The 27,996-nt window shown below is 39.6% G+C and overlaps 1 protein-coding gene and 1 long non-coding RNA gene across 4 annotated transcripts in view; one reads left to right on the plus strand and one right to left on the minus strand.

Annotated features, from left to right (window-relative positions):
- Window positions 1-27,996, plus strand: part of LOC121949095 (low-density lipoprotein receptor-related protein 1B) — a 312,361-nt gene that overhangs the window by 223,979 nt on the left and 60,386 nt on the right. For all 3 annotated transcript variants that reach the window (XM_088083039.1, XM_088083040.1, XM_088083041.1), the window contains 16 exons: window positions 2,821-3,010; window positions 5,597-5,801; window positions 8,039-8,231; window positions 11,240-11,365; window positions 13,099-13,227; window positions 13,395-13,514; window positions 15,004-15,117; window positions 15,297-15,446; window positions 15,641-15,763; window positions 19,942-20,061; window positions 20,970-21,098; window positions 21,512-21,634; window positions 22,840-22,980; window positions 23,219-23,406; window positions 25,554-25,737; window positions 25,822-25,907. In XM_088083039.1, the coding sequence (XP_087939165.1) occupies window positions 2,821-3,010; window positions 5,597-5,801; window positions 8,039-8,231; window positions 11,240-11,365; window positions 13,099-13,227; window positions 13,395-13,514; window positions 15,004-15,117; window positions 15,297-15,446; window positions 15,641-15,763; window positions 19,942-20,061; window positions 20,970-21,098; window positions 21,512-21,634; window positions 22,840-22,980; window positions 23,219-23,406; window positions 25,554-25,737; window positions 25,822-25,907 (2,321 nt within the window). The remainder of the gene's footprint in view (window positions 1-2,820; window positions 3,011-5,596; window positions 5,802-8,038; window positions 8,232-11,239; window positions 11,366-13,098; window positions 13,228-13,394; window positions 13,515-15,003; window positions 15,118-15,296; window positions 15,447-15,640; window positions 15,764-19,941; window positions 20,062-20,969; window positions 21,099-21,511; window positions 21,635-22,839; window positions 22,981-23,218; window positions 23,407-25,553; window positions 25,738-25,821; window positions 25,908-27,996) is intronic.
- Window positions 19,166-25,108, minus strand: LOC148188486 (uncharacterized). Its single transcript, XR_015777616.1, has 3 exons — window positions 24,680-25,108; window positions 22,750-23,392; window positions 19,166-21,116 (listed from the first exon to the last, which is right to left on the minus strand). It is a non-coding gene; the product is annotated as an uncharacterized LOC148188486 (long non-coding RNA).

Raw genomic sequence — 27,996 nt, forward strand, 5'->3', positions numbered from 1 at the left:
GCTACCACTGTTGGGATGTTCTACTCTCATTACATCAGTTGTGTAGATTCAGTGTTATTTTCATGTCAGTTGTAACCATATAGGACTGCCTTGTTAAGAACACCACATTCACATAGCACGAATAGCATGTTTGTGGGTGGCATAGCATGAATAGCATTTTTCGCCACACACTCATTTCCTCCTGCACTCTTCCATTTTTCACTGCCGTTGTTCCTCTGAAAAGACCATTTAATACTAAATCAGTAGGGTATAATACCTATGTTTAAAAGGATTCTGCTTACCGACTGTCACAGATTGAATGATGGGACCAGTCCCTTTCTATTCCTTCACTAAATCTCAGTCAGTCCTGTCTTGATAAGCATGACTGGAGTCAGATGAACAGCAAAACCCTCTGTTCTGCTCGGCTGGCATCCTATGCCATACTGTGAAGTTTCTGCGGGGAGTAGAGCTCAGCACCTTCCCGCCCCCTCCTCGCATTGGGAGACTGGCAGAGTGTTCCCACTCATCCCCCCTTACCCATCTCCCACACCCCCGCTGAGGGAGCTCTCTGCTTATTTATTTATCTACTAGAAATGAGCAAGTGTTAATAAGAACCCTCTGTTGAGATTTGTAAGTGTCCTTCACACTTCAGTGCTTGTGAAATGCAAAATCAGAGTGGTGCAAAGAATTAATCAGAGTACAATTTAAATGTTTGAATTCGTAATGCATGCCAGTGTAGTATATTTTAGAGAAAGACAACAAATTGTTTGTATGCAGTTATATTGCTTACAACTGTGTCAGTATAGCATGACCTTACATGTTTCCAATTAGCCTATTTGATTTCTAGTGAAAGCAGCATGTCCATTGGGTCCTCTTGATGAAACCACCACCCTCATGCTTCTGCTAACCCTTCACTGTATATAAAAGCAAGACACTTCTGTTTTCCTCTAAAAGTTTCTGCCTGCATCACGTCATTGAGGAAAGGTGAAGATGTTAATCATCCATATTTCCCTAATTAAACTCCATGTCCCTTATTAATTACTCTCTCGCCCTGCCAACAATTTGTAAGAAACTCCAAGCTGCCAGGCACCTTTTATTGCAAACTATTAATTAGTGATTGGCTGACTCAGGTAGTGTCTTACACATTCTAGAGTACAGTTTATGGGTTTAGATAAAAGGATACAGCCATATTCCTTAGCATCGGCCACATGTTCACCATTAAGACAAATTAGGTGCTGCATTGACAGTAGAAACTGTGTTGCCAAATTGTGGACACAAATGTGAAATGAATTCTAACCCATTGTTAAATGTATTAGTTTCTTTTTCATTGTCTTGGTAATAATAGTGTTGCTTTCACTGAGTTAAAATAGAGAGGGTATTCCCCTGGTCTTTCTAAGTGTGTTTTACATAGAAAAGATAATCTCTTTTTTGTCAATGATCAATAAATATACTCAAGAGTTACACATGAACAAACACACACACAGAATCGGATTTATGCGGGTAATCTTTCCAAACAAACCTGCTTTCCTCTTTGGCTGACAGACTGTTATATCTGACAGCTTTGGGGCCAGTGGCTTTGTAGAGCATCGCTATATTGAATTTTAATAAACAGACTGTATCAGGGTGAGAAATAAACATTGTTTTCTTCTTTCCAGGGAAATTTAGTGCTTCCTTCATTTGATTTTTGGAGGGAAATTTTCAACTTTGTGGAGCTCTGTTGTACTCAGAAGGACCATTCATGTTTGGAGTTTATATCATTTTTGTTTTTTGTGCTTGTTTGGTATTTTTTGTTGCTTTTTGCATGGTGGCGACATATTTTGCTGCTAGAGTGTGTACAGTTGTGTGTGTGTGTTTTTCCCCTCGAAAAAAAACCATTTTTTTTTTTTTAATTTTAGTCTTCCAGAACATAATAAAAACAATCCACCAGTCTGAGGCTTCCACAAATCCCCTACAGTGGTCCATGAGGAGCAGTAGGCATATTCATGTACATGAGTACTTGGCACATCAATGATGCTGTATTACTACAGTTATTCAGATGGCTTATTTATTCAGATGACGCTTGTGTCTATTGAAACAGTGGAGGTCATATTCAATAGGTCAAAAAAAAAACACCATCTGCAGTCAATGATCAAACATGAATATGGCAAGGTTTTCTGTCTGTGATCACTGTCTCTCTCTGGAGGTTGTCTCCCTGTCAGTCACATTCTTGCACCACCCTGGGAGGCTGCAAAGTCCTTTTCATATTCTCTGTTTAGGAAATTGTTTCGCAGTGAGAACATATTCAGTCTCCGAGTGACTGTTGCATCAACAAATAGCTGTCTGTCCAGTGTAGTGAGGCATGAAGTCATGTGCCTGTCAATCACCAAGGAAACATAATCCCATTTCTAACACGATTGGAGCCTGCCATCTGTTACAAGCAAAGTCAATATTTTTACCTACATTTGCATTAGCCAACTTTGCAGATGGCAGTGGCAGATAACTTAAATGTTTTAATTTCAATTGATTTCATTACCCAAAAGCCAAATTATATGATACATGCTCCCCAGGCCTAAATTTTTAGAAGAAAGAAATCCTGTTACATGTTTTGTATTTACTGTCAAGTTTCAGTTGGTCTCTTATGTTGCACTGATAATGTTTTTTTTTTTAATATACAAAGAAATACACTTTATTGCAGCCAGAACTTGTGATGAAGACTAACCAGAAAAATGTATTTTCCACATTAAAACTTTGTCAAGTGCAATCTTAAACATAAGTAGTCTTCAGGCTTTTATGTTGTGTATGAATTGGTTTACTTGGTTTGAACTTGAGGTCTTATGTGTCTGTTTTTTGTTTTTCATTAAGATGTGGGTTCAGTGGAGGGCCTGGCCTACCACCGGGCCTGGGACACCTTGTACTGGACTAGCTCCACGACCTCCACCATCACCAGACAAACTGTGGACCAGAAACGAGTTGGTGCCTTTAGTCGACAGGCTGTGGTCTCCCTCTCGGAGGAAGACCATCCACACGTCCTAGCCCTGGATGAGTGTCAGAAGTCAGTAACTCTTCTAAGTTTTTAAACACTCTCTGTGAGTGTCTTTCCAGATCATTTTAGTTAAACCAAAATGGTCTGAATCTAAGTTCAGCTAATCTCAGTTTTATTACTTCTTGAGGTCATCATCCTCAAGCATGATATTGTTTCTTTGCTATACTGATGACACCATACTCTATATAGCTTTTGATCTCCATCGTCTCAACCCTACTTATTTTAAAATTGGAATAGGAAAAAGCTGTGATTCTATGTAACGCTCCAGAAGAACTAACATAACTAGTGCTACCCTAACCATGACCACTTTGCCCTAACACTCTGACCTCAATACGACACAGCACATTGTCACAACACAGTAGGCTGGACCAGGACAAAACTCTGTTAGGTGGGTGCATATTAGCATTTACTATGCATTGTTTGCAGAATTTCCCAGAAAGTTTATAAATAAATTACACTTAATGGAATATTTAAGATTTTTTGAAGACGGGCTGTGTGAGATCCTTATCAAAAGTTGCAGCATTTAATACAATGGATTACAGTCAGCTCGCTCCCAGTTGATGCAGATGCAAGTACCACCAAAAAAGCTTAGCAGTAAATTGCTCTCAAGGGGGGTTGGCAGAAAAATGTATTTTAGCCACTTAAGAAAAAGGCCTACCTAACAAAATCAATATTGGTCTAAGTGGACACTACATTAAGAATATTTTCACCACTTTACCTTACTGTTTGACAGCTTTCCTTTGGCACTGGATTTCTCATGCCCCACAAGACACTGCGATTATTTTTCAACAATCTTCTTGGCGACTTTTTAACTTGATGCCTTTGTTTGAGCCCTAATCTGAGATGCAAATTGTGTTCTGTGTAGCATTTTTATACTTCAAGTGTAGTTCAAGTTTTGATCTGTTCAGAGCTGCACTCATAGTTTTTTGAATACCTGATTTAACAGTTTCATTTGAGTGCCAGTTTACAAGAAATCTCTCAGAAAAGGTGTTTACTGTTGTTTAAAAATTAACACTTCAATGTTCCTGTCACATCTAGTTCAGTTTTAACACTTGCATATTCATGAATTTAAAAATGTGACTGTGAGCAGTCTGAAAAGAGTGAGTATCTTGCTTCTCCTGTTGTACTAACTAAATTAATTTCTTGACCTCAGACTGTATCCTTGGATGGCAATTTGGCACCATATCCACCCCGCTCCAGAAGCACTGTCTGATAATTAGCATTCAAACGCAAGTGATTAATTAGCAGTCCCTGGTTGTGACTTCTGACCAGAATCTTTATTATTGCACTAGAGTGGACTTCCATGACTCCATCAGAGTATGAAGTGAGAGCCCAGAAGCTGAGAAAGGTTTTTTTTAATACAATTTAAAACATATCCAACATTTTTTTCCAGTGGTTTATCTGCATATAGCTGTGGATTTAAAACATGCACCATCCATCTTGCAAACTCATATAAACTAAGATATAAATCTTTCATTTATTTACTCCATTGCTATTATCTGTGTTTTTCATATTCTTAGAAGTCCTCACAGGGGAGAATATGAATAAATGACCTCTATCTCACGACGTGTGATGCTAATCCGTTCTATCAAATTGAAAGGTAGCTACACTTTATCGGTGATGAGCTCCTTCGAGGCAAAAATGGAAATCCGGTGACAGGCCATGGAGGTCTAGGCAACATGTTGATAACTGACTGACACGACTGCATAAACATCCAACAATTTAATTCAGGGAAAAAACATTTTTGCTGTTCATTAGAGTTTGTTATGGCAGAATGGCAGAGAGTTCCCTGGTTGTCATGTTGGTATAGCAGCTTTCATTAAAAAAAAAGCCATCATTCCTGGTCCCTGATTTAATTCCACGCTACTCATAATCCTTTTGTAGTTCTTGCTCAAGTGGTGTGAATTTGTAGAAGTACTAGGGTGAAGTAGTGCTTCTTTGAGAGAGGCACATAGAAGGAAAGGACTAGTCTACAGAAGCTCATGGATTCACAAAAGAAACCATAATTGTCACCTTATCTTGTAAATGTACTTTACTATTTCCTGATTACAAAAAAGGTCTTAAAACGTAAAAAAAAAAAAAAAGACCTTGTAATTATAGCACAAGGATCTTGTGAAAATTTGAGAAAAGTTGAGCCTACAGGAGGTTATGTAGTGTCATCACTAACCAAGGCTACAGGAAACAACAGTGGGAAACATTGGCACTAAAGCATTCAATCTGCTTTTATTTTATTCTTGGTAGGAGACACTGGGAAATATTAATGTTACTTGATGTAAATGGCATTAATATTAGTATGTCAACACTGCAGCAGGCACCTCAAGTCTTTGGGATTGTTCAGGTGGCAAACCAAGTCTGACCTGCTGAAAGTTGCTCTCTTTCTGCAGGAGCAGTTAAACTAATCCAGGATGCTTCATGGATATAAGTTTATGCATTTCCAGTTTTCTCATACTGAAGATATCCAATGTTGTAATTACAAGGTCTTTTATTGTAATTCTAAGATCATTTTCATTTTATTGCATGATAAGATGCAGTGTTTTTTGTATACTACTCCACTAATCTGTTTAAATGTTTTGCTTGTTTGTCCTCTCATGTTAGCTTGATGTTTTGGACCAACTGGAATGAGCAGCGGCCCAGCATCATGAGATCTACTTTAGCAGGCAAGAACATGAGGGTTCTCATCAGTTCTGATATCTTAACGCCCAATGGACTAACTATTGACCACAAAGCAGAGAAGCTCTACTTCTCAGATGGAAGCCTTGGCAAAATTGAGAGATGTGACTACGATGGTTCAAGCAGATATGTGAGTATGAAAATAACGCTCCCCCGAGTTAACGTTTTTAATTGTGGTTGCCTAATTTCAAACAATAGATTTTATGCCTGAGTAAAAATGTATGAATGAATTTCAGTATATACATTTTTGTTGAGATACAAGGTATTAATGTTTTACTTGAAGTGCCACATTTTTGTATCATAACCCTCAAAATTCCCATTGACTAAAGAATAACTTAATGAAAAGTGTCTCCCTATTTAGAATATTTTTTCCACATTTTTCTTCTAGTGATGGATATGTTTCCTGACAAAACATAAGAGAAATAAGGATGTCAGATCGGTTTGCCCTTTTCTCCTGAAATGAAACACTTTTTTTTCCTTCCATTTAATCTCCCATCCCTATTGAGCTCCTGAAACATGATCCTCTATACAGCAGATAGGATCTGAAATTCCTCTTGATGTTCTTTCTGATTTTTCAGCTCTGAGGGTACAGATGGTTTTCTAATCACAGAAGTCACTCCCTGCTAAAGTAAAGAATCTCAGTGAGGGAAGCTCTCATTTTGTCTGTGAAAAGTTGCATGTATAATGTATAAAATCCCAGCTGAATATATAAAAGATCACAGCACAATGTGGCCTTTTTTTGCTATGGATTTCAGTTTCTTCTTGACACGACCCCAACAGCTCAGCACCTTGGCCCATCTCAATTAGTTACCCATATGTTTGCCGAGCAGGGTCACAAGGCTCAGAAAGGCTTCACCTTTGGGTCCCCACCTACCCCTGCTGCAGTGCAATGCTGCTAATGAAGGCTTTGCAGTGAGACCGCTGGGTGTAGATTCACCATTCCAATTAAAATGTGTAAATTAAACAGTGGTAGACGATTGTCAAGCTCAGCACTTGTGAAAGTCTTAAGACGACCCATCCATTGGATACAAGAAGCTCACCATGGAGATGGAAGCTTAAGGCTCTTTATCGCGTTTGTCCTGGCTTTGTAAAAAAAAATCATTTTGGAATAGAAAAATGTGTTAGGCTCTAGAATAGATATCATATCACATTATAGAGCACCAATTTTTGTACTGAGTCATATGAATATAGACTTGGATGGCGGTGGAGTGTCATCATGCGTGCGGCTCTTCTCTGCAGCAGCAGCGCCATTACATGCTGACAGTGTGGTTGGCGGCAGAAAAGAACAAGAGCTGTGGCAGGGCTCACTCCCCCATGCCATTTTGAGAGTGGAGACCCATGTTGTTAATGAAAGCAGTGCTTCACAAAGGGCAGCACGGTACATGATAAGGGAAGATGTCAGCGTGTTTAGCGGGCAAAAAAATGCCCTTTTAAACCATGAACAGAGGGAATATAATTTGAGAGCTGTCTGGGAATAGTTAGTGTCATTTGAGTTCAATGTCTGCAGTGTCTCTGGGCATGTTTATATTTTTATGTAAAACTGAGGCGCATTGAGGTCATCAGTTTGGAGTTTGTCGAAAATGCAATTGATGGAAGTTATTTTAACATAGCTGAATAGGGAAAGTGATCAGAACATATGAAATATGTTCACATTTATCCAAAACACGAATTCGGCACAGTATGTTGCTGGCGGTACACTTAATGTCTCCCAAATCTAATTTCTCATCAATATGTTCCATCCGACCCCATCTGGCGTTCTATCTTTCCCTCTGTCCCTCTGCCTCTGTCTCTCACTCGCCTGATGGCCAGTTGTTGCTTCCACACGCTGGGCTCCTTTAATCAACACCTGTCCTATTAATCCCAGTATGGCACAGGGCTAATGTGATGCTGCTTACAAGCCTGTCCCACTAATGGCTGAGACTACAGAGAAGCTGGAGGCCCTGATCCCCCCCCCCACATGCCTGGAGAGTCCCACAAGGAGGCATCTGATGGATTCCTGCCTCCCTGCCAATGACACTGTCATTTACTCCCCCAACATCTGGGTTAAGCAGTCATGTGGGCGGCGGGGGTGATGTGTTGATTAATGACACGAAACATTATCCTCCACATATTTCCACGGGTTGCGCTCAAAATTCTGTCGATGCTCCTTCCAGCCAGATCTTGAAAAGAGTTATTGGTTTGTAGATGAAGTGCAAATATTGACAATGTGAAATATATGAATCCCCTGTTATGGCTGTATCATCTATTCTGGCTTGTAGAGTCACATTTGCTGTAAGCATGTGAGTGGCATTTTACAGCACGAGCCTTAAGTCTGAAAAGCGTAATGCAAATCAGTCCTAACATGAGTGCTTTGCTCTAATATTTTAGGTCATAGTTAAATCAGGAGCTGGAAACTTCTACGGACTTGCCATCTATGCAGATTTCATCTACTGGTCGGACTGGGCCCGCAGGTCTGTGTTGCGATCAAACAAGTACACAGGCGGTGACACCAAGGTACTCCGAGCAGATATACCTCATCAGCCAATGGGAATCATAGCTGTGGCCAGGGACACAAACAACTGTGAGTATTTAAACACCTGGAGATGAGCTTGATTTAATGGCCGTTGGATGCAGTGTTGTGTCTGCAAATATTTGTGTATTATGTGTGTGCAGGTGCCTGGGTGACGATGTGTGCTTATGGGCAGCAGTTTATATGTGCATATTCATTATGTTAGTGTGGTTGTGTGGTTTAGGACAATAGACCAAAATAAATATGTTGCTGTGTATACTTTTTACTACAGCAAAGTGAGAATAATAAAGGGAACTGCACAAATCTGTGCCACTGCTACAGTTTGCAAGCGCTTGTTTTAGAGGCATGCATACAGTTTCCTCACCGACTGGCATAACATATTTTAATTTTGAGAAGCGGAGCGGACTTACGGTGGTCCACAGACATCTTCCCCTTGGGAGATTTTTTTTCCTGATTTTACAGAAGTTATATGCTTTTTTTTTTTTTAGCAATTTGAGTTATTAGAATGCCTCAATATGTGTACATTTGGGGAAAACTTATTTATATCTAAAATGACTCATCTAAAAAAAAGTCTGATGTTACTATTTTTAATTTAAAAAAAAACATGGTTAGACAAGGTATTTGACATAAACAGAATCACCAATCTTGAAACCTATTTTTGTTTTACTATGATAGAGTTCACAGAATGAAGGTTTAGCTGACACATCTGCTACATTTAAATCCATGCCATAATAACCTGAGCTGATCTGAATGCAAATCAAGGATCACATCAGATCCAAGTAAATGTGGTCTTTAGTACTCTGAATTTTAGTCCTACAATAATTCATTAAATAAATTATATGAGATTTCCCTTGGGAAAAGCAAAGATTTGGGTTTGAAGAAACATTCAGGGCTCCCACTCCCTCCCTGTGGGGAAGTAATAACCAGATCAATTCTTGCTATTTGTGGCCAGTACTAATATCAACAGTTTTCACAGTGTAATGCTTTTCAATTCACCACAGCTGACTGTTATCTTTTTACTTTATCAACCTGAGCATCACTGATGACCTCAATCAGGGACTACAGATGGAAATGAGCTTTTAGCTTATCTGGTGCAATGCATTTATTGAGAACTAGTCCTGCAAAATAAACAAGAAAATCAAAATTCAAATAAAAGAAATCTAAGGGCAATATATCAGCTGAAATTCTGTTTGTTTTTTACAAGAGCATAGCTTCAGAAAAAAAAATTGTTTTGGCAAAGATTAGATTAATTTAATAAAAGAATTGCAACAAAGATATGCACTGAGGAATGATATTTATATGATATTTATATACTGTAAATTTAACAAAAAATTTATTGTTAAAGTTTGATCAAGATGTATAAAAAAGTGAACAGTAAATTAAATTTAACCTTAATGAAATCATAATGAATAGCTATAAATTAATAAACAAGTATAATAAAAATATACCTATACTGGCAGATAATTTTGCCCTGCTGGCACATTATACAAGCTCTACTAAGTAAAAGCAAAATATATTTAAAAAGCTTACAGAAACAGCAGGTATGATAAATGAAGGTAGTCTTATTTAGAATGGCTAGAAACTTAAGTTTCAGAGGTAATTAATAAAAAAGTAGCCTGCGTTGTAAAGGGAGTCTCTTAAGTGTCTTATAAAGTTTTGTTTTCAAGTAGGACAAAGGGAAGTGGGCTTAAGCATGTCACACTGGTTAGACTCTGATTCCGAGAGACACGCTGTTCTTCGTTTATCTTGTCATGGGAAATTATCGCATCCTATGACCTGGGAGGACACAGCTGCGAGTCTGCAGCATAATGTGCAGATGATGGTTGAATATAATCAGTTTATCTTTTTTGTCTTTACATTGTTAACCTCTTATTGCATTTTCCTTTTCATGAATATCCTGATGAAAAATAATCCCACAAATATTTTACCTGAGCAGAACAGAGGAGCGGTTTCTTCTCTCATGAATAAAATACTCCTGGCTGGAGGGCAGCTAATCACAGAGGTTCTCCACTGGACACGCGTGTCTCTGAACACTTAATACTACTTCTCTTGTTGCTAAGCTACTTTTCTCCTTTTTTTCTCAGAACTGCACAAGCACTCACATTTTCTTTCAGTGGTCAGGTCTGTAGTTTTGTCATGTGATTTAGTAAAACACATGATTCCCACAGAGCTGCACACAGATTCTTCACACAACACCCCAGGCAAGAGAGGCAAAATATGCAGCAGTGTAATACATTTGCTACCTGGTAGCCTTCATAAACAGAACCGCTCCCTTTATTTATATGTTGACTACTGCTAAGTCTTTAAATAAAAACAAAATGAGTTAAGCTGTTCTGCATGAAAGTCATTTTTGCATTTTTTTTTTCCAAAATAAAACATAAAGAAAATTGCAAGGCTTTGTGACAGTCATTCTTTACAGATAACAGGCATACCATGTTCTTGGTTATAAGCAACAGGCCCACTACAGCACTCAATGAATCGTATCATTTACCTTAATTATCAAAGCAGACAGAGCAAAAGGCATAAATTACATTTCCAGCGGTAAGGATGGGTGCAGCGAACCAGCAAACACATTCCTTATTACAAAGAATATGTTATGAAAGTCCACATTTCTGATGTTAGAAATTTTTAAACTGACCGCTTAACCTAGTGCTGTCTTTTTACTTTATACTTGCACGTACGTGCTGGATAATATAGAAATATAGACTACCCTTACTCTCTAATAACCATATTCCCACATAAAACTGCACTCTGCATGGGGCCATATGTTACTTTCCTATACTTACCTACAATCCTTGAATAAGAATAAAATGATTTGACCAAAAATCTGTCTTAAATTTGGATAAGATTTATCATGACAAGATCTTAAAAAGCATTAAATTTTAATGTCTGATACATGTAGAAATCCAGACTTACTAATAATGCAGTTCATGAGGAGAGCTCAGATGATAACATTGTGGGTGTATTGAACATGATGAAATGATGAGAGTGTCGAAGGGGAGATTTTTCCTTTGACTGCCTCTGACCGCTAAATCAGTTTTCTGTGATTTCTATTCAAGGTGAGCTATCCCCGTGCCGACACATAAACGGAGGCTGTGGCGACCTTTGTCTCCTGACCCCGGATGGGAGGGTCAACTGCACTTGCCGCGGAGAGCGTGTGCTGTTAGACGACAACAGATGTGTGTGTAAGTCACAAGGAGCTTCAGATTTAATTAAACCACACGTTTTAACCCTTGGAACATCCTCAGTACTACATATTTAATGTAAAGTCACTCTTTATGGATACATTGATATGCACTGGTAACCTGGCTTCTGTCCACACTTAGGTTAAGCTTGTACTTGTGCTGTTTACATGAACCTTTGATATCTTTGAATTGATTCCTTTGAGTATAACCACACAGAAACAGGGAAGCATGAACAGATGCTGTCTGTTCCTCTTTGACTGAGCAGGAAGTTTGTAATGATTCCAGTAGTCATGGTCAATACGGCTCAGTAAAATAAAGCTATAATGTTGCACGACTTTAAGTTTGTGCCAGCAGATAGGCGAAAACAAAGGCGAAAGCACAGGGTGTCAGAGCTACCTACCTAAAGTCACAATACAAAAGCATTTCAATCGTGTCTCACTTCCTAATTTGACAGATTGTTATTTGAATTTGAAATGCAATGTGAGGACAGACCATAAGGTGGGAGGAGCTGTTCAAACGAGGGAGGTTTGGCCAGACTAAACATGGCAAGTGACTCAGAGGAGCTGGATGGTAGCCTGGATGTCATGGTAGAGGACGACAGGCTTTTTCTACTGCAGCCCCGATTCCCCTCATTACTAGAGCAACAAGAAGTTTTGTATTTTTAGATTGTGAAGCTGTGACTAGCAGAGCAGCGACAACGATTGGTCTAAAGCAGGGATACTAAACTTGTTTTGCCTGGGGGCCACTTTTGCAAAATGACAGTAAGCCAGGGGCCAATTATTAAACAAACATTAATAATTCATATATAAATAATTAGTCCAGACCTCTGTTGGGGGTCTGGGGATCCTCCCCTGGCATTTTGGGGGATAAACAAGTTCTGTTTTGATGTTTTTATGCACTCAGGCACTTTATTTACATACAAAGTAAAAAAGAAAAGTGTGCATAAGTTTTTCACTGTGAATTAGAAAATTGTCAGCAGACCAACTAGCACCCTATCAACTGGGCTGTTAAATTGAGTGTCACTGATCTGAAATAATGCGACATCACTTTTCTGATGCTGCTTTCAATTGCGTGTCCCAAGTGTTTAAACCTATGAACCCTAATGATTGCTGTGATTTCTTTCCAAAACGGGGGGGGGGGACTGTAAGAAATTAGTACATTTAGATTTATTTTAAGCCAGGAAAAAAAGTTATTTATAATTATAATAAATACATATTTAAAATTATCTTACAGAGTTATTTCGTTGTTAGGCACCTTTTCCAGGTCATTTTCATGTTGCTTGTTACTTTTATTTTCCCTGTTCTGTGCTTATTTCTTGCACTAATTTATTGCTATTTTGGGGAGGGTCACTTTTTCTCTAATAGCTTATTGCCTTCTTCCTATGTTTTTGAAAGAAATAAAGCAAATTTGCTCAGGTTTCAAATAGTTAAATCAGTCTACTAGATCAAATAAGAATCATCTTACAAATAAATATCACAATATTCCACATATTTCACAGCCAGACTTCCCTCAGCTTGAAGTTTAAGGGTAATGGGGTTGTGGTATGCAGTTATGACATTTACAAATGTTGACCCAGAAACTGGGTCGCTGGAGCAACTCAGTTGCTCACCTCAGTAGGCAGTGAAATGTTGCCTCTGAGCTCACCTGTGTGTATGAGTCCTGATCAACATGCACAGCCGAGCTTTGAGATTTTGACAGTCATAGTTCATCACCCTCATTGTCCTCTTCTGCAGCAGAAAACTCCTCCTGCAACATCCACACTGAGTTTGAGTGTGGGAATGGCGAGTGCATAGACTACCAGCTGACCTGTGACGGAATAGCCCACTGTAAAGATAAATCGGATGAGAAGATGCAGTACTGTGGTAAGAAACTTTGTTTGAAGCATATCCAGATAAAATTCATCCGAAAAATATGGTGGTTTGATGCAGCATTGTTGTAGGAATAATTGTTTGTTTTTATTGATCTGGTACCAAACAGCTGCAAACTTTTGGTCATTTCTTACATATTTATGAATTTCACTTGTGTTCAGACAACAGGAGCTGTCGGAAGGGTTACAGGCCTTGCTACAACCAGCGGTGTGTGGCCAACAGTCGTTTCTGTGACAGGATCGATGACTGTGGGGATAACTCTGATGAGGCTTTCTGTAGCAGTGAGTCACAGCCGTTTGATCTCCCGTTCAATCCGTCCTGCCTCTGAGGGCAGGATCCAGCGACACTAATGCGTATATTAATACGGCACGCTAGGCCACATGCTGCGCTAAGCCTTCACTGTCTAATGAGCCCCAAGATCATAAAGAGTGCAGATATTCAAAGAGGCTTTCAAACCCCTCTCCTTAAAGGCTGCCTGGACAATATTTTGTGTCTCTTCTGGTCTGATTTAGTTTTAACCTTGATGAAATAATCAAGTTAAAAGTAAAGTTGTGCGCATTTCCCTGCTGTAATTGAACTACAGTGGGAAAACATCAAGGTGTACGATTAATGCTAAACCAGACTAATACTGTATCAAGCTGACTGAGCCCACAAGGAGACTGTGGTGTACTCATAATTAATGAGGACCTTCTAACTGAGCAGTCTGGGATTTCAGAAAGGAGGTTATTTCACTATGGTGTGTCATCTCAGCCTGAATTTCATTCCCAAGTCATCAAATACAGCCAATTGGTCAGTGGTTTCTGCATCAAACTGAAGCCAAAAGCCACCTGTTGCAGTGGCATGATACACCACCGGATGGCATCAGTCTGAAAAGCTGTCAGTTTCAACATAATATAAGGAGCTATAAAGTCCCTGTGGGGCAGGCAGGAGGGGTGGTGGATGGGGCCAACAAACCCTGCACTTTCACCCTGGAGCTTGCTGTTCATGTGAATGTTGAGCCAAACCATGATTTTTGTTGCTTATTGTTATCATTTGCCTTTTGTTGCCTAAACCTAACCACTTGCTTTTGTTGCCTTAACCTAAACTCGTACCTTTGTTGCACAGTTATAAAAGCATAAATATAAGATTTCTTACCAGTGTTGTAACTTTTTTTCCGAAAAGACTTTCATGCATGTAAAAACAGAAGTGTATTTTGAAATGACACAATGCATTTAACAGGCCTAGATTGACACACCATCTGTTAATGTCAATAACAGGCATGAACAGCACTGATTAAGCGGCAATATTTTAGGAGTTGGGGTGAGAAGCAGTGCAATGCTGAAGAAAAATCATCTTCAGCATTTTGTTTTTAAAAGGACATTAACAATAACTTTCTCTATTGCCATTCGAAAATGTAATTATAGTATTATTTATGCTATATGCTGATAATGCAATGCAGAGAGATGAAAGGACCAGAGCCATTGTGCAGTAGTTGGTAGACGAACAGCAAAACAGAGATGCCCATATTGCATATTATATGTCATTTGCTCTTGCACAGCACTTACAGGGTCGTGACTTTCTGGCAGCTTTATTAGCACATGCATTCCAACTGCTCAGATACTCCAACTCATCACAGACCTGTTTTTCTTCTCTGTCAGCCAGGTTGCAACCTGGAGCTAATTTTAACCCACCCCCAGAAAGACGTTCTGAGTATTGTTGTGAGCTGTACCTGTTACTGCCTCTGAGTGCTGTTTCTGTTATCTTTTGAAATGCTAATTCTCTTCCCCCCAGATGTCACGTGCGGCTCATCAGAATCGTCGTGCAAGGATGGGAGCTGCGTACCCAGCTCAGCCTGGTGTAACCAGGTCATTGACTGTGCCGATGCCTCCGATGAAAAAAGCTGCAGTAAGTCCTTTCCCATTGCAATTAGGGTACAATGAGAATGTAAACAGCTCTATCTGTAGCAGATCACATGGATCCAGTAACTGCTCAGATCAGATTGAATCCTTCCCCTCTCACCCTTACCTCCACTGTGACATCCACTGTGTCAAGACAATCATTGTGGTGCTGTGTTTTGTATTCAGACCACACCGACTGCTCTCACTTTTACAAGCTGGGGGTAAAAGAAAAGGATTTCATCAGCTGCAACTCCACCTCACTGTGCATCCACCCATCATGGATCTGCGATGGTGCCAATGACTGTGGAGACTACGCCGACGAGACCAACTGCCAGGGTGAGCACCCAACACAAACACACGCAGAGACAGATTAAGGAAGCCAACTTCAATTAGAAAAGACTTAAGACAGATCTCATATTCGGAGATGATAATGATGGTGGAAGAAGAGATTCACAGAGCTTAAGAAAAGATAATGACCTCAATCATTGCTAATGCCCAGAGGACTGACTTGCTTTTGTTATTCGTGCCAGTTTCCCATGGGCAGAAGTGCGAAGAAGGCCACTTTGCATGTCCAAGTGGGAACTGCATCTCCAGCGTGTGGCTATGTGACGGCCAAAAAGACTGTGAAGACGGAGCCGATGAATTCCAGTGCGGTAAACCAGCAATTCTTACCTCTCACAGAAGAGTTTCTACACAACAAACTGAAATGTTTTTTTTATTCTCTGGTAGAAATGGATGCGGTATGTTTGCAGTGCACAACACTGTCGGCATTTGGAAGAATATTTATTTTCCATTAACAAGAAGCTATTTGTTGTAATGCTTTTGTCATTTGAATAGATCCAGGCCTGCAACAAATATTACATACAGCATATAAAGAGGAGACAGAAAGACAAAATATGATTGTTTATCATGCCATAAGGCAATTTCTATTCACTTTGTTTTACTCCCCCTTATGTGTGTTTGAGATTTCTCAAGTGGGTGTTGCTACTTGTTTGAAAGTCTAATTTCCGACCCTGAATTCAGAGTTTGGTTGTTGAGGACACACATTTTTCCCCTTCTCTCTTTGAATTATAATATACAGCACTTCCAGTGTAACAATTAATTAATGAGCCATCAGTCACTGAAACGCTTACGCTGAAGATGGCAATGCGGGTTCAGTAGAAAGCGGCGACATATGAAAGGATTACACATTACAATGCCACTCCTCTCTTCCCTCACCAGAGGCAGCGAGAGCATTCTTATCTATGCTTTGATCCATGCTAATGTATGCAGAACTCACCACGACAAAGTCAAGATCTCCCCAATTAAATAGTAGGGCCATAATTAAGTAATGGTATGGATTAATAGAATTTGCCCTCAAAACCAATAGCTCACACGCACACCCTTTCACGTGTCATTGCTTTTGGCATCAAAGCAAAACAGACTGGGTGCTTTTAATGTAGGTGGTCAGAGGAGCTGTTAGGCTTCATCACCGTCACACACATGCACAAGGTAATTAGATCTGATGCACCAGTTCACACACACACACACTGTGTCAAAACACTGGCTGCCTATATTTAAGTTGTCAGCCTATTGTATCGTCTAGACTGTATGAACTAGCCTATTAGGGTGTAAGAAGTCATGAAGCAGTCAGCAGTAAGTGCTGTCATCTGTGTGCAGAATTGGAGAAGGTATTGCATTGCATTCTCTATGAGGTAAGAGAGATGCGATTTGCAATTATGGAAAACAAACACATCCTATACTAGACACACACACACACACACACACACACACACACACATACATGAATGGAAACCTAACGAGGTTCTTTTTTTTGCAACAGTTTCAACAGTTTTTTTTTTTTGGCTTTACTGCTGGCAATGTTGGTTTGACGGTCAAGTCAGATCCCCACTTCATTCCGGACTAAAATATCTCAATTATTCAACTGACTGGGATTAAATTTTGTACATTTATGTTTCCCAGGGGATGAGTCTTCATGACTTTAATGAGCCACTGACTTTTTTTATCTTGCACCACTATGATATTTGTTGATATTTAAAGTTGTTAATGAAATTTCTCAATAACTGTTGGATGGAATGCTATAAAATTTGGGGAAGATATCCACAATATTCAAAGGATTAATCCTAATATCTTTGGTGCTCCTTTGATTTTTTTATATACTAGCATGGCGCCCATCTGGGGTCACATGGATGACCAAAAAACCCTTGATATATACATTTGTGCGAACACATTTGTAAACTCTGAACTTGTATTTGCAAATCTGTATGTTGTGCTGTTCTTCTTATCTATAAAAAAAAACACCATCATACTTATAATAATTGACACTGACATCTAAACCAGTGTTATCTTGCAATTTTGTTATCTCTATGAACATCAAAAATGCATGTTCAACTATTGTAAGAAAGACAAACTTATCATCTTTTATTTGAACCCATTTCTGTTAGAAAAACAGATCTCACTTGATTTCCTGAAATGGAACCTTTTCTGTTCCCTCACGCAAACTGTGATTGCTGTATTTACAATGAGCTCTATGAATAAAACAGACAAATAATACAAATAACTGCCTAGCCTATCTTACATCTGATAAAAAAGTAACCTTTAGTAACATGCTAGAGAGGTGTGTTGTGCCTTAAAATGTATTAATTAGATGTTACAGAATTTCATTTGACCCTCTTTTTTTTCTACCATTGACCTCAGGAGGGCTCTGTAAACTGGAACCGCTAACAGATGAAAAATTTTACTCATCCAGTGAAATATCCAAACATGATGGACCTTGAAGGATTTGCACAAAAGATTGTACAGACATTCAGTGTTCCCTGGAAATGTATCCTACTGAAACTGAGCTCCTCTGACTTTTTCTCTACTGCTACCATGAGGTTACATTCGTGTATTTGAGTAAAATCTTTTAACAACTATTAGAAAGATCACCATAAAATTTGGTACACACATTCATGTTCCATTAGGTCACTCATGGCATCAGCCTCGGCTGTACTGTGTTTAATTCAAATATGCAGATGTTAGTATGCTATTACATAAAACTGAAATGGTAGCCACGTTAAGCGTTACACCTGCTAAACATCGGCACGCTAACATTTTCATTATAAGTATGTTAGCATACTGATACAAGAATTTAGCTCAAAGCATCACTCTGCCTAAGTGCAGCCTCACAGAGCCACGTCTTGTTTAGGTGTCATTTATTTGCCTCCAAATCAGCCAGACCCAAGCAGATCTGGACTGATGACATCGAGGACTGATATCAAGAAGAAGAAATAACACAGATAAATTGAGACCATCGAACCATCGTCTCTTTGCCTTTGAGAATGTTAGCCTTAGATGTTGCAGATCTCTTACTTGTCTGGTTTGCTCTTCCTGAGTAATTAACCAGCACCTTGTTCACATTTCAGTTGCAGCAGATAGAAGAAGGCAGTTTAGTGCAATCCAGTTTTCATATTTAATGCTCTTCCAGTTAGCTGATGTATTTCGTAAATTGGCCATGAATGTTGTTAGAGAGCTGCATAACACATGAACACCATTTCCATGTCTTTATATAAAAATGTTATTTGTGCCTGTGTGGAATGATAACATCTCATGCTTGAAATGTGCTTCTATCAGAGCTGATATGAATTATGCCACAAGTCTTTGAGAAGTTCTGAATAGCTTTTCCAGGACAAATAGACAATATTCCCATTCCTCTCAGTTAATTATCATATAAAAAGCTCTAGCCACTGATAATCAGACTACAAAGGCAAAGTGGTTTGAGGAAAATGTCATTACATCCAGAAATTTCAAATTCTACATCTGATTAGAGGAAATAGTCATTTGTCACTTCACAATGCATAATGCCCTTCTCTGCTGTGTGAAACACTATTGAAAATGAGACATGAAAGACTTTCTTTGATACATTTAATGTGCTGTAGACCTGCTATTTTGTTAGACACTTGAAGCAGCTGTGAAAGCAACATTTGAAGTGCAAATTTAGTATCACATACAGAAAGCCTGAATAATCACAGTTTCCAGATTTAGACATTTAATGTTTATCTTATCCTAATCTTCCATCATTGTATCAAGGCACGTAAAGCTGGTGTGATGTACAAAGTCTGACAGGAAGGAAAGCAACGCTGTGTGAGAGATCCCTCGTCCCTCCTCCATCCTGATCCATAATTTCTTGTACTGTGGTGTGACCTGGAGCACACATCCCCCTTCCTCCTCTCAACATCTCATCAAAGCTCTGGCAGACTTTCCCAAGCCTGACATCTGAGAGAAAGAGACCACAGAACGACTCCCCAGGGAGAGAGGGTGTCTCAGTGACACAAACTCAGCACAGATTAGGAATATATCCACATTTTACACAATGGCTTTTACGCAGTGATCAGTGGAGTGCTCTCTTAACATCCAACTGTTTCTTGTCACCCCTAGCAGCCAACTTTCTTTTCAAACATGATAACAGGAAATAAGCCTTAATAATTAATACTTAAGTGCTTTGATATTGATAAGATATTTCATCTAGACACTTGTTTTGTGTTCAGTTGTTTTTATTTCCCCGCACAGAAGCTGGGAGCATTCATCAAAATGTCTTATGTGAGACAAAAAGGAAAAAAAACAAACATATTCCAGTCCTTTTTGTGTGGCAGTTTCACTCATGCGTGCTGCTAAGCAGAGAAACTACAGAGGAAAACAAGCAAGCCATGGGGCAAACAGAAGCCAGCCCACTTGTAGTATTTTGATTAAAAACACTCTGCCCCTTCTATAGGGCATGCCGCTTTTGTTGTTGTTTCCTCCTCACTTTGTTTGATTTATGGCATTGAAATTCCTTTTCCACTGCCTTCTGCAGACTCGTCATGCTTGTGGAACCAGTTTGCCTGCTCAAAGAACAAGTGCATCGCCAAACAGTGGCTGTGTGATGGGGAGAACGACTGCGAGGACGGCCTGGACGAGAGCGTGCAGATCTGCGGTTAGTGCCCTTTCAGATGTCATGAGAAATATGCTGTTGGTGTAAAAAGGTCGCATCCGCCACTTTACATGTGACAGCTCCATGTGCTCCCCTAGCAGAGCTGGAAATGAATGGACAGAAATGAAACAATCTTAATGAGACAACAAATGAGACCGCAGGCATTTCTGATGATTCAAGTGGGCACTGAGGCAAATAGAATTTTTCATCACTTAGGCCCAAGAGGCACAGCTTATTCAATGGGCAAATGAGATGTGTGTGTAATGAATTCTAGAGTAAAATATAAAGGATCCAACCACAATAAAGAAACAGGAATTGCTGTGAACATTTCTTGTGTAATTGGATTATAATGGAGTGTCAAGGAAATATTAATGAAATGGCCCAAAGCTTTCCCAGGCACAATTCTTGACAAAAACAAGATATGCGTTTTAGCTATACATGTCTAATTGAACTTATGTATTTACCTTTGTTTCTCAGTGCAGCCATTTTTATTCCTGCTGTTCTCTTTTGCCTTAAAGGGCAACTCTTAGATAACGGAGAGTATTGCTGACTTACAGAATCCAAGTAAATAATTGTTACTTGCAGCAGCACAGTCGTTATTTGTTAGCTTGCATGAGAGGAGCTGCTGCACAATGTAAATTAAAGTTTCTTTAGGTCATAAAGGTTAAGTTGAAAACCATAACCAAAAAGTTTATTCTATGAGTTGTAATGTACTGTGATATCTACTATAAGGACAGATTAAGTACTTTTATTTAGCGGAATTGCTGATAACAGAAGGTACCATCCTAACAAGACAAAATACATCTGCTACTGCTCAGTGTCCTTTGTACTCATTCTCCTCTGTGGTGCTTTTGACCATTTGTATTCTTTGGCTTTTGGAAGTAGAACATGTGGTCCTGTTTTCCTCTCAGGCTCAGTGACATGTGCTCCAGGGCTGTTCAGCTGCCCCGGGTCGTATGCCTGTGTTCCGAAACGCTGGCTCTGTGATGGTGAAAGGGACTGCCCTGATGGGAGTGATGAACTTTCTGCAGCTGGCTGTGGTAAACTCGAGTAGCTTCCTGCAAAATATAAAAGAAACCCAGAATTAATCTTTGCTTATTTACACTTACACTTACGCACAGAACTTTAAATGTATTTGTGCAAAACAATAGCCCATAGAGACCCACTGAATGCCTTTGCTAAATTCCTTTGCAAGTTTTTTTTTTTCTTTTTGCACAATTGCAGTCTTCTCTAAATATTGTAATCTGAATTCCAAAAATGGTTCCTGGACCATTCAAACTTTGCTCTTTCTTCTTTGATTAGAGCTTACGATGGGAAAACAATTAGACAACACAGAGACCAGAGGAGTGACATAATACTCACTAATGTTGACATTTTACATGTTTTGCATGCCATGCTAAAAATGTATTTATTCACTGATTAGCCTTTGAAACCATTTCTGTTGATGCATTAGCACCCAACAACACATGTGATGACAGCTCGTTTCGCTGCCGCAACAAAGCATGCATCCCCCAGAGGTTCGTCTGCGACCATGATGACGACTGTGGAGATGGATCTGATGAGTCAGTGGAATGTGGCAAGTAGATTTATCATGCTCTTTCTCTATTCACCAGTGGTATATGAATATGCCATCATTGAAAACTGCATAGTTGGGTTGAAAAAAAAAAGTTTTCTTACACCATTGGTCACTAGTTAACTCATCTTACTTCTGTCGTTTGAACTTGTACACTTTTGCTCATTCCTCCTCAAATAAAAGGGGATCTCTGTGGTAGTTGATAAGTTTCAGCAGGGAAGAAAAGTCCAGAATACAGTTCAGTAAAAACATGAGGCCTTAGTGAGCTTGCTAGAGAACCTACACAAAGGGCCAAAAAAAGTCACTATTTTTGCAGAAGATTGATGAACACTGTAGGGGATCACACTTGCCATGAAAAAAAAAGTGTTGGGACACTGTGTTGGATATGGCTACTGCATTCCCTGGACCTTAGCCAGTTTCCAAATTATTAAATACAATAACATTGTTTGAAATAATAGAATATTATCTATTTTAGGGGTTATATATCATTTATTTTGCTATAATCTGTTTGTTTGTAGTATGTCTGAGTATATGGCTAGTTTATTATAGATCAAGCCATATTTCTCTGGACTGCTGAGTTTCTATTTAGTTTTGTTTGGTTGGTTGGTTTTTGATATTATGACACTTGTTTTTTGCTGTTATTGTTGATGTTATGATACATGCTTTTTTATTTTAAAAAAATATTTTCATTTGATATTACTGATACATTTTTATTTTATATTATGATACTTGTTTTTTTATTTTGTTTATTTTTTCTTGGTTACTTAAATGTAATTTAATTTGATATTATATTTGGCTTTTTTCATTTGAATTTTATATGGGGCGGGGGATTATTTGACATTATTATACTTGTTAACATACGGACACCCGGATTTTATTTGATCATAATTAATTGTTGGTGTCTCAGCTAGGGGGAATTCTCCGTCACAGCCTTGATTTGTGATGACTTGGGCTGATGAAACATTTATACTGTACTTGAAATATAGTCCAGTGCAGCTGTGCACACTATTATACCTCCAGATGGCTTGCTTTGTTAATCAGCAGTGACTCTGTACACTATGAGGCTGCTTCACAGCAAAATAAATAATGACCATAGAAAGGTTTATTTTGCTCTTAACTCTTCCAAAGTTAACCCTGGAAACTGAAGCTGTGTCATTGCTAAGCCCAGGTGCAACTTGATGAAAAAGTGTCTGTCTCACTGTCTTCAGTCTATCGCTCCTGTGGATCAGAGGAATTCCGCTGCGGGGATGGCCGCTGTCTTCTCAGCTCTCAGTGGGAGTGTGACGGCTACGCAGACTGTCCCGACCACTCTGACGAACTGCCTCTGAACCTCAAATGTCTGGCTGCAGGTAAGGCTGCTGTTTGGCTCGCTACTGGAATCTCTTCATCAGTGTCACAAGCAGCACCACTTGCCCAGGAAACCGGCAGGGACATATGGCGGAAACAAAAGGTGCTACAACCAGGAGAGCTTTCATGAAAGAAATGAATCTGTCTAGATCCGTCGTCAGATCAAAAAGCATTCCCCAACTTTAGTTGGGGAAATTATAGGGCATTGTGCCAGTGACAGTCATGTCTTGCTACTTTCAGGAAGCTTGTGCAATGGCTCCTTCTTCATGTGCTCCAATGGACGCTGCATCTCCGAGGGGAATCTCTGTGATGGGAGAGATGATTGTGGAGACCGGTCAGATGAGAGGAACTGTGATGTGAACGAATGCTTGAACCGCAGAGTCAGTGGGTGCACACAGGACTGCCAAGATCTTCCTGTGGGATACAAGGTAAGTGACCAGTGAACTAGTCACAGTTCAGTAGTTCATGGAAGTGCATACCTTCTAAGAATGCCTTGCTGGCTATGCTTAGTCAGATTCAGTTCAGATTTACAGATTCACTTAGTTCAGATCTTTTTAAGTGGAGATGTATCGGGCGCTTATCCATAGACAGTATATCATATACAGTAGATGATAGTAAGCATGAGCCCAGTTTGGAGAAGCAGACTGCATGAGTACAATATGTTAGCTTAGCAATGTGCTTCTGTGAATGGGGGTCAGTAACAAACATATTTCAGTGTATGGTTCACTTAGAATATTTTTCATGACTTTACCTTGATGCCAGACAATGATTTCCAACAGGACAGAATAAAAACATCAATTCAATATTGGTGAACACAGGAGCTGCTGGTCTACCACTGCTTTGGTCAGTTATTGTGTTTGTGTTATTGTGTTACTTTGGCATTAAAAAGGGTTGGTTCGGATTTATCACAATAACACAAACTAACTAACTGACTGAAACCACTGTAGACCAGTAGCTGCTCTGATAAGTGAGCTAAAATCACTGTTTTTGTCTATGGAGTCGGGTGGCTTTGATAAGAGGATACATAGAGAACTAAAGCTGTTGATGGCACTCTAGCCGAAACAGGCTGTCTGACGGAAAGGTAAAGCAGTGAAAATACTCTCAATATAGTGTACACTTTAATTGATATAGACCTTTTTTAGGTGGCTAAGATATGTTTTTGACCCCCATTCAGTACAGTGTATTGCTTAGCTTCTGTGTTAGACTCCAGCCTGCTTCTTCAAATTGGGGGCGTGCAGACTAACATCTACTGTAGCTAATATGCTGTCTATAAGATAAGTCCCCCGTACCAAACCCACTACAAAATATCTGCACGATCCCTTTTTACAGCAGAAATGTATCCAGTGAAAGCTTAAACCACATTGAAATATTTCAAAACATAGGGAAAATATGTAGAACAACCTATGAGCTCTAGAAATGCAGACTCAGTGAACCCGCAGCACTGAGTGTTCATTTGTAAACATGAGTCACAGCTATAATGTGTCCTACTTCCTACAGTGTGACTTGCATCGTAATATTCAATGCTGCTATATCACCACAGTCTGACATTTAATTCATAGATTTTACCGAACTACAGTTCTTAGCTCTTGCTTTGTGAGATGTGCAGGTTACATAAATAATAGTGTGAACATTAATGATTAATGGCCAATAATGAAGCCTAACTTTGCACATAATTAAACCAATAAACATGAGCATACATACATTTAGTTTCTCCCTTTTTTTGGATAACCTTGAACGCTGTAAGGAGGGTCAAATGATATGCCAACTACTGTCTGCGCTCCCTCACTGTGCCAGGCGATTTTGCCGTGCCTGACAACGGCGGCATGTGATGTTAGGGTTGAATTCAGGTCAAGGCCACGTCCGCTGGAGTGCTCCGGTGGCCGTCACTGTTGTCAGACTGCTGCAGTTTATGCCTTCGTCCCTGGATTCCCCTCCTCTACTCTTCCATAAGACGGTGCTCACTGCATCAGAAAACTGGCTGAAAGCACAGAAAAACCTCTCCTCCTTGTCATGTCAGGGGCAGAGCTGGACAGAGAGCACATCAATGCAGGCCCTTAGCTCATCCATTTGTGGCCTGAACAGGGAGATCAGCAGAAAGGCCCTCAAGGTTATAACTGTGGATAAGAAAGGGATTTGCTGTGGGTCCATAGCAGCTGATACAAGCACTTTGAGTTATTTTTGGAAGGGGGGGCTGTTCACTGAAGTGCAATGGAATTTTTGAGCCATGGAACAGCATGTCTTTATCTTGACTTTGATGTCATCATATATGTTGGATGCTGCATTTTCATTTCTGAACTGCATTACTTTGAGAAAAATGGATTGAGATTGACGTACAGTTACTTGAAAAGCACAGCTTGTTTAAGTGCATTGCTTTTACAACATAGCTGCAGTGACACAAAAAAGGAAATCAAGATCTTTCAGACATGCCAACTCCAGTCAGAACATAAAACTTGAATGATATGTTTTATAATTCACTTTTTAATAGCTAATTGGGGGTGTCAGAATGTCTGCCTCATGTTGCATTTTTTACATTCATGATTAAATCTCTACCATTTTTGTGTTTTTATGTCATCAGTGTAAGTGCTGGCCTGGTTTCTACCTGAAGGACGATGGTAAGACATGTGTGGATGTCGACGAATGCTATACCGTCCTTCCTTGTAGCCAGCGCTGCATCAACACTTATGGCTCCTTTAAGTGCCTGTGTGTGGATGGCTATGAAGCCTTGGAGCGCAACCCCAATACATGCAAGGCTCTGTCAGGTCAGGGGTGATTTTTCATCTCTCCATTTACAGTGTTTCAGTCTGTCCTGCCGGCCCTCTAACGCTACATGTTCCTTTTTTCAGCTGAAGAGCCCTTTCTCATTATGGCGGACCACCACGAGATCCGGAAGCTGAGCGTGGATGGCTCAAATTACACCATCCTGAAACAGGTAAGCGAAATTTTATACAGAGAAGAGGATGAGTGTTCACCATTATCAGATTGACATCCTGCTAAAGTCTGGCTCAGACTACAGCGGTTTCAAAATCCTGACTGATTTTGAAATATGGTTGCATCACACACATAAGGAGGAACTTCACAGATGTTCTTCTTTCTAATCTCAAACATGCCCACACTACAGGATATTATTAAGCTCATCATACCAAAGGAGGATAAGTGCACCACTTCCAGTGATCTCATGGTGAAGCAGATTTTAAAAAAAAAGAAAAAAAAAAGAGACTGACGCAGTGTGACAGCTTACTGTACTGTTAATAGTTAATTATTCTGGATGAAGAAAATGGTTTTGGAGAGGGGATCAAAACCCATTCTCCATTGCTGTTATTCAGCGAGAACTACAGTAGAGATGAGATTTTAGTCAGTTTTAATGCCTGTCAAACACAGTATGTAAACTAGGCTCAAGCTAGAATGTTTACTGTTGCTTGGCAATGCTGTCAGCTGCCCCTATACTGGCCAAGCCCCCAGGAAGTGCACCAAGCTCTGATGCAAATTATATATAGTGGCCAAAAGTGGAATTACACCATCCATATCAGTCGCTCTGCCAGCGGAGGTTAACCAACACGATCATCACTTTTAAATCCTAAATATCAACCATATTTGAATGTTTGATGTTTATTGGTGCTGCCCCAATGTATCTACGAGCAGTTCAAGAGGTTTAAGGGTTCATTTATGCTCAGTGTGAGATACAGAGATGGATGCAGCCTTTAGTCTGTACCCTGCATTCATTCCCTCCATAATTGTGCACATTTCCTGAAAGTTTACAGGTCTGGACGAATCAGAGCAGTACCAATGGAGATTGTGGAGGCAGTGTAGCATAGTTCAAGCAAGATACAACTGTCGGGGATGATGATGAGATTCAAATAATGGTGGAATACAACAAATTTGTAGTATATAGTAATATATAGTGAAATTAGTGAAAACAATTGTAGAAACAACTGTCTACAAGTCTGCCACCGTTTAAAGGTACAATACTGCAACCTCCTCCACCATCGCCTAGTTTGTTGCATTGTGAGACCATCACAAAGGACACATTGAAGTATGAGGACAGTCACATTTACGTTTAAAATAGATTCATATATTTTGATACGTGAAAGGTGTATAAATTAACCTTAAGACTAGATCTATGAACTTGCACATTGGTAGATAATCTGGGCTGAACATTAGTTCCAACCAAGGTCTCTGCCTTAAACACCCGTAACATGAGCTCAGTTTAAGAGGCATCATCAGATTTTCAGTCAAACTACCATCTTGTCCTCTTCTTATGTTTAATTTGGAATCTCCCTTGCTCTTTGTAACCAGTCTGTCAGATAGTTATGGAGTCAGTGTGGGTTTAAATGGCTGTTGTTTGAAATCACATTGACGATGTAAAATTTAGTGACTGTAATAACGTCCACCTGCTAAATATACAGAGGAAATAGTACCTTTGGAGAGAGCAGCAAAAGATAATGCTAGCGATACCTTATTGAATAGTGAATGCAGCGTTTTGTATAGCAGAAATTATGAACAAAAATGTGAGCAGTTGCAAAAGAACGGGTATTTGCTACTGTATGATGTCCAAGGATAAAGCTGTGACATTTTGACAGGTAAACAAAAAGTATATCAGAGTTTGATAAAGATCTACAAATGTTGGAATGTTTGCAGTCAGACTCAAATCAATCAGTGTGTTCTGGTCTACGTACCCTCTGATGTTTCTCTCAGTGATCAGAGAAGCATCTGATTGAGCTGCACAAGCCCCCTTTTCTCTGGAAATTGTGTGTTGCCTCAAGGCATTCAGCATTGCTGGGTTAATTTTCCCTGGCAAGTTTTGTGACTACACCTGAAACTACTGTGTGACACAACCACTAAAGTATTGCTCTGTGTTAATGAGATGTTCACCCTTCATCATCATTTCCCAACCCCCTCCCCATGACCAGAGGAAACATGCCATTCTGATTGGCAGAGAGCAAAATCATCCTATAGAGGACCCCATGGAAAAGCTATTTTAATCATACCTAGCTCACACAGCTGCTTCAGGCAATGCTTGA

Source organism: Plectropomus leopardus, chromosome 10 (genome assembly GCF_026936395.1).
Source record: "Plectropomus leopardus strain MGB_pleo_1.0 chromosome 10, ASM2693639v1, whole genome shotgun sequence".
NCBI classification, from domain to species: Eukaryota; Metazoa; Chordata; class Actinopteri; order Perciformes; family Serranidae; genus Plectropomus; species Plectropomus leopardus.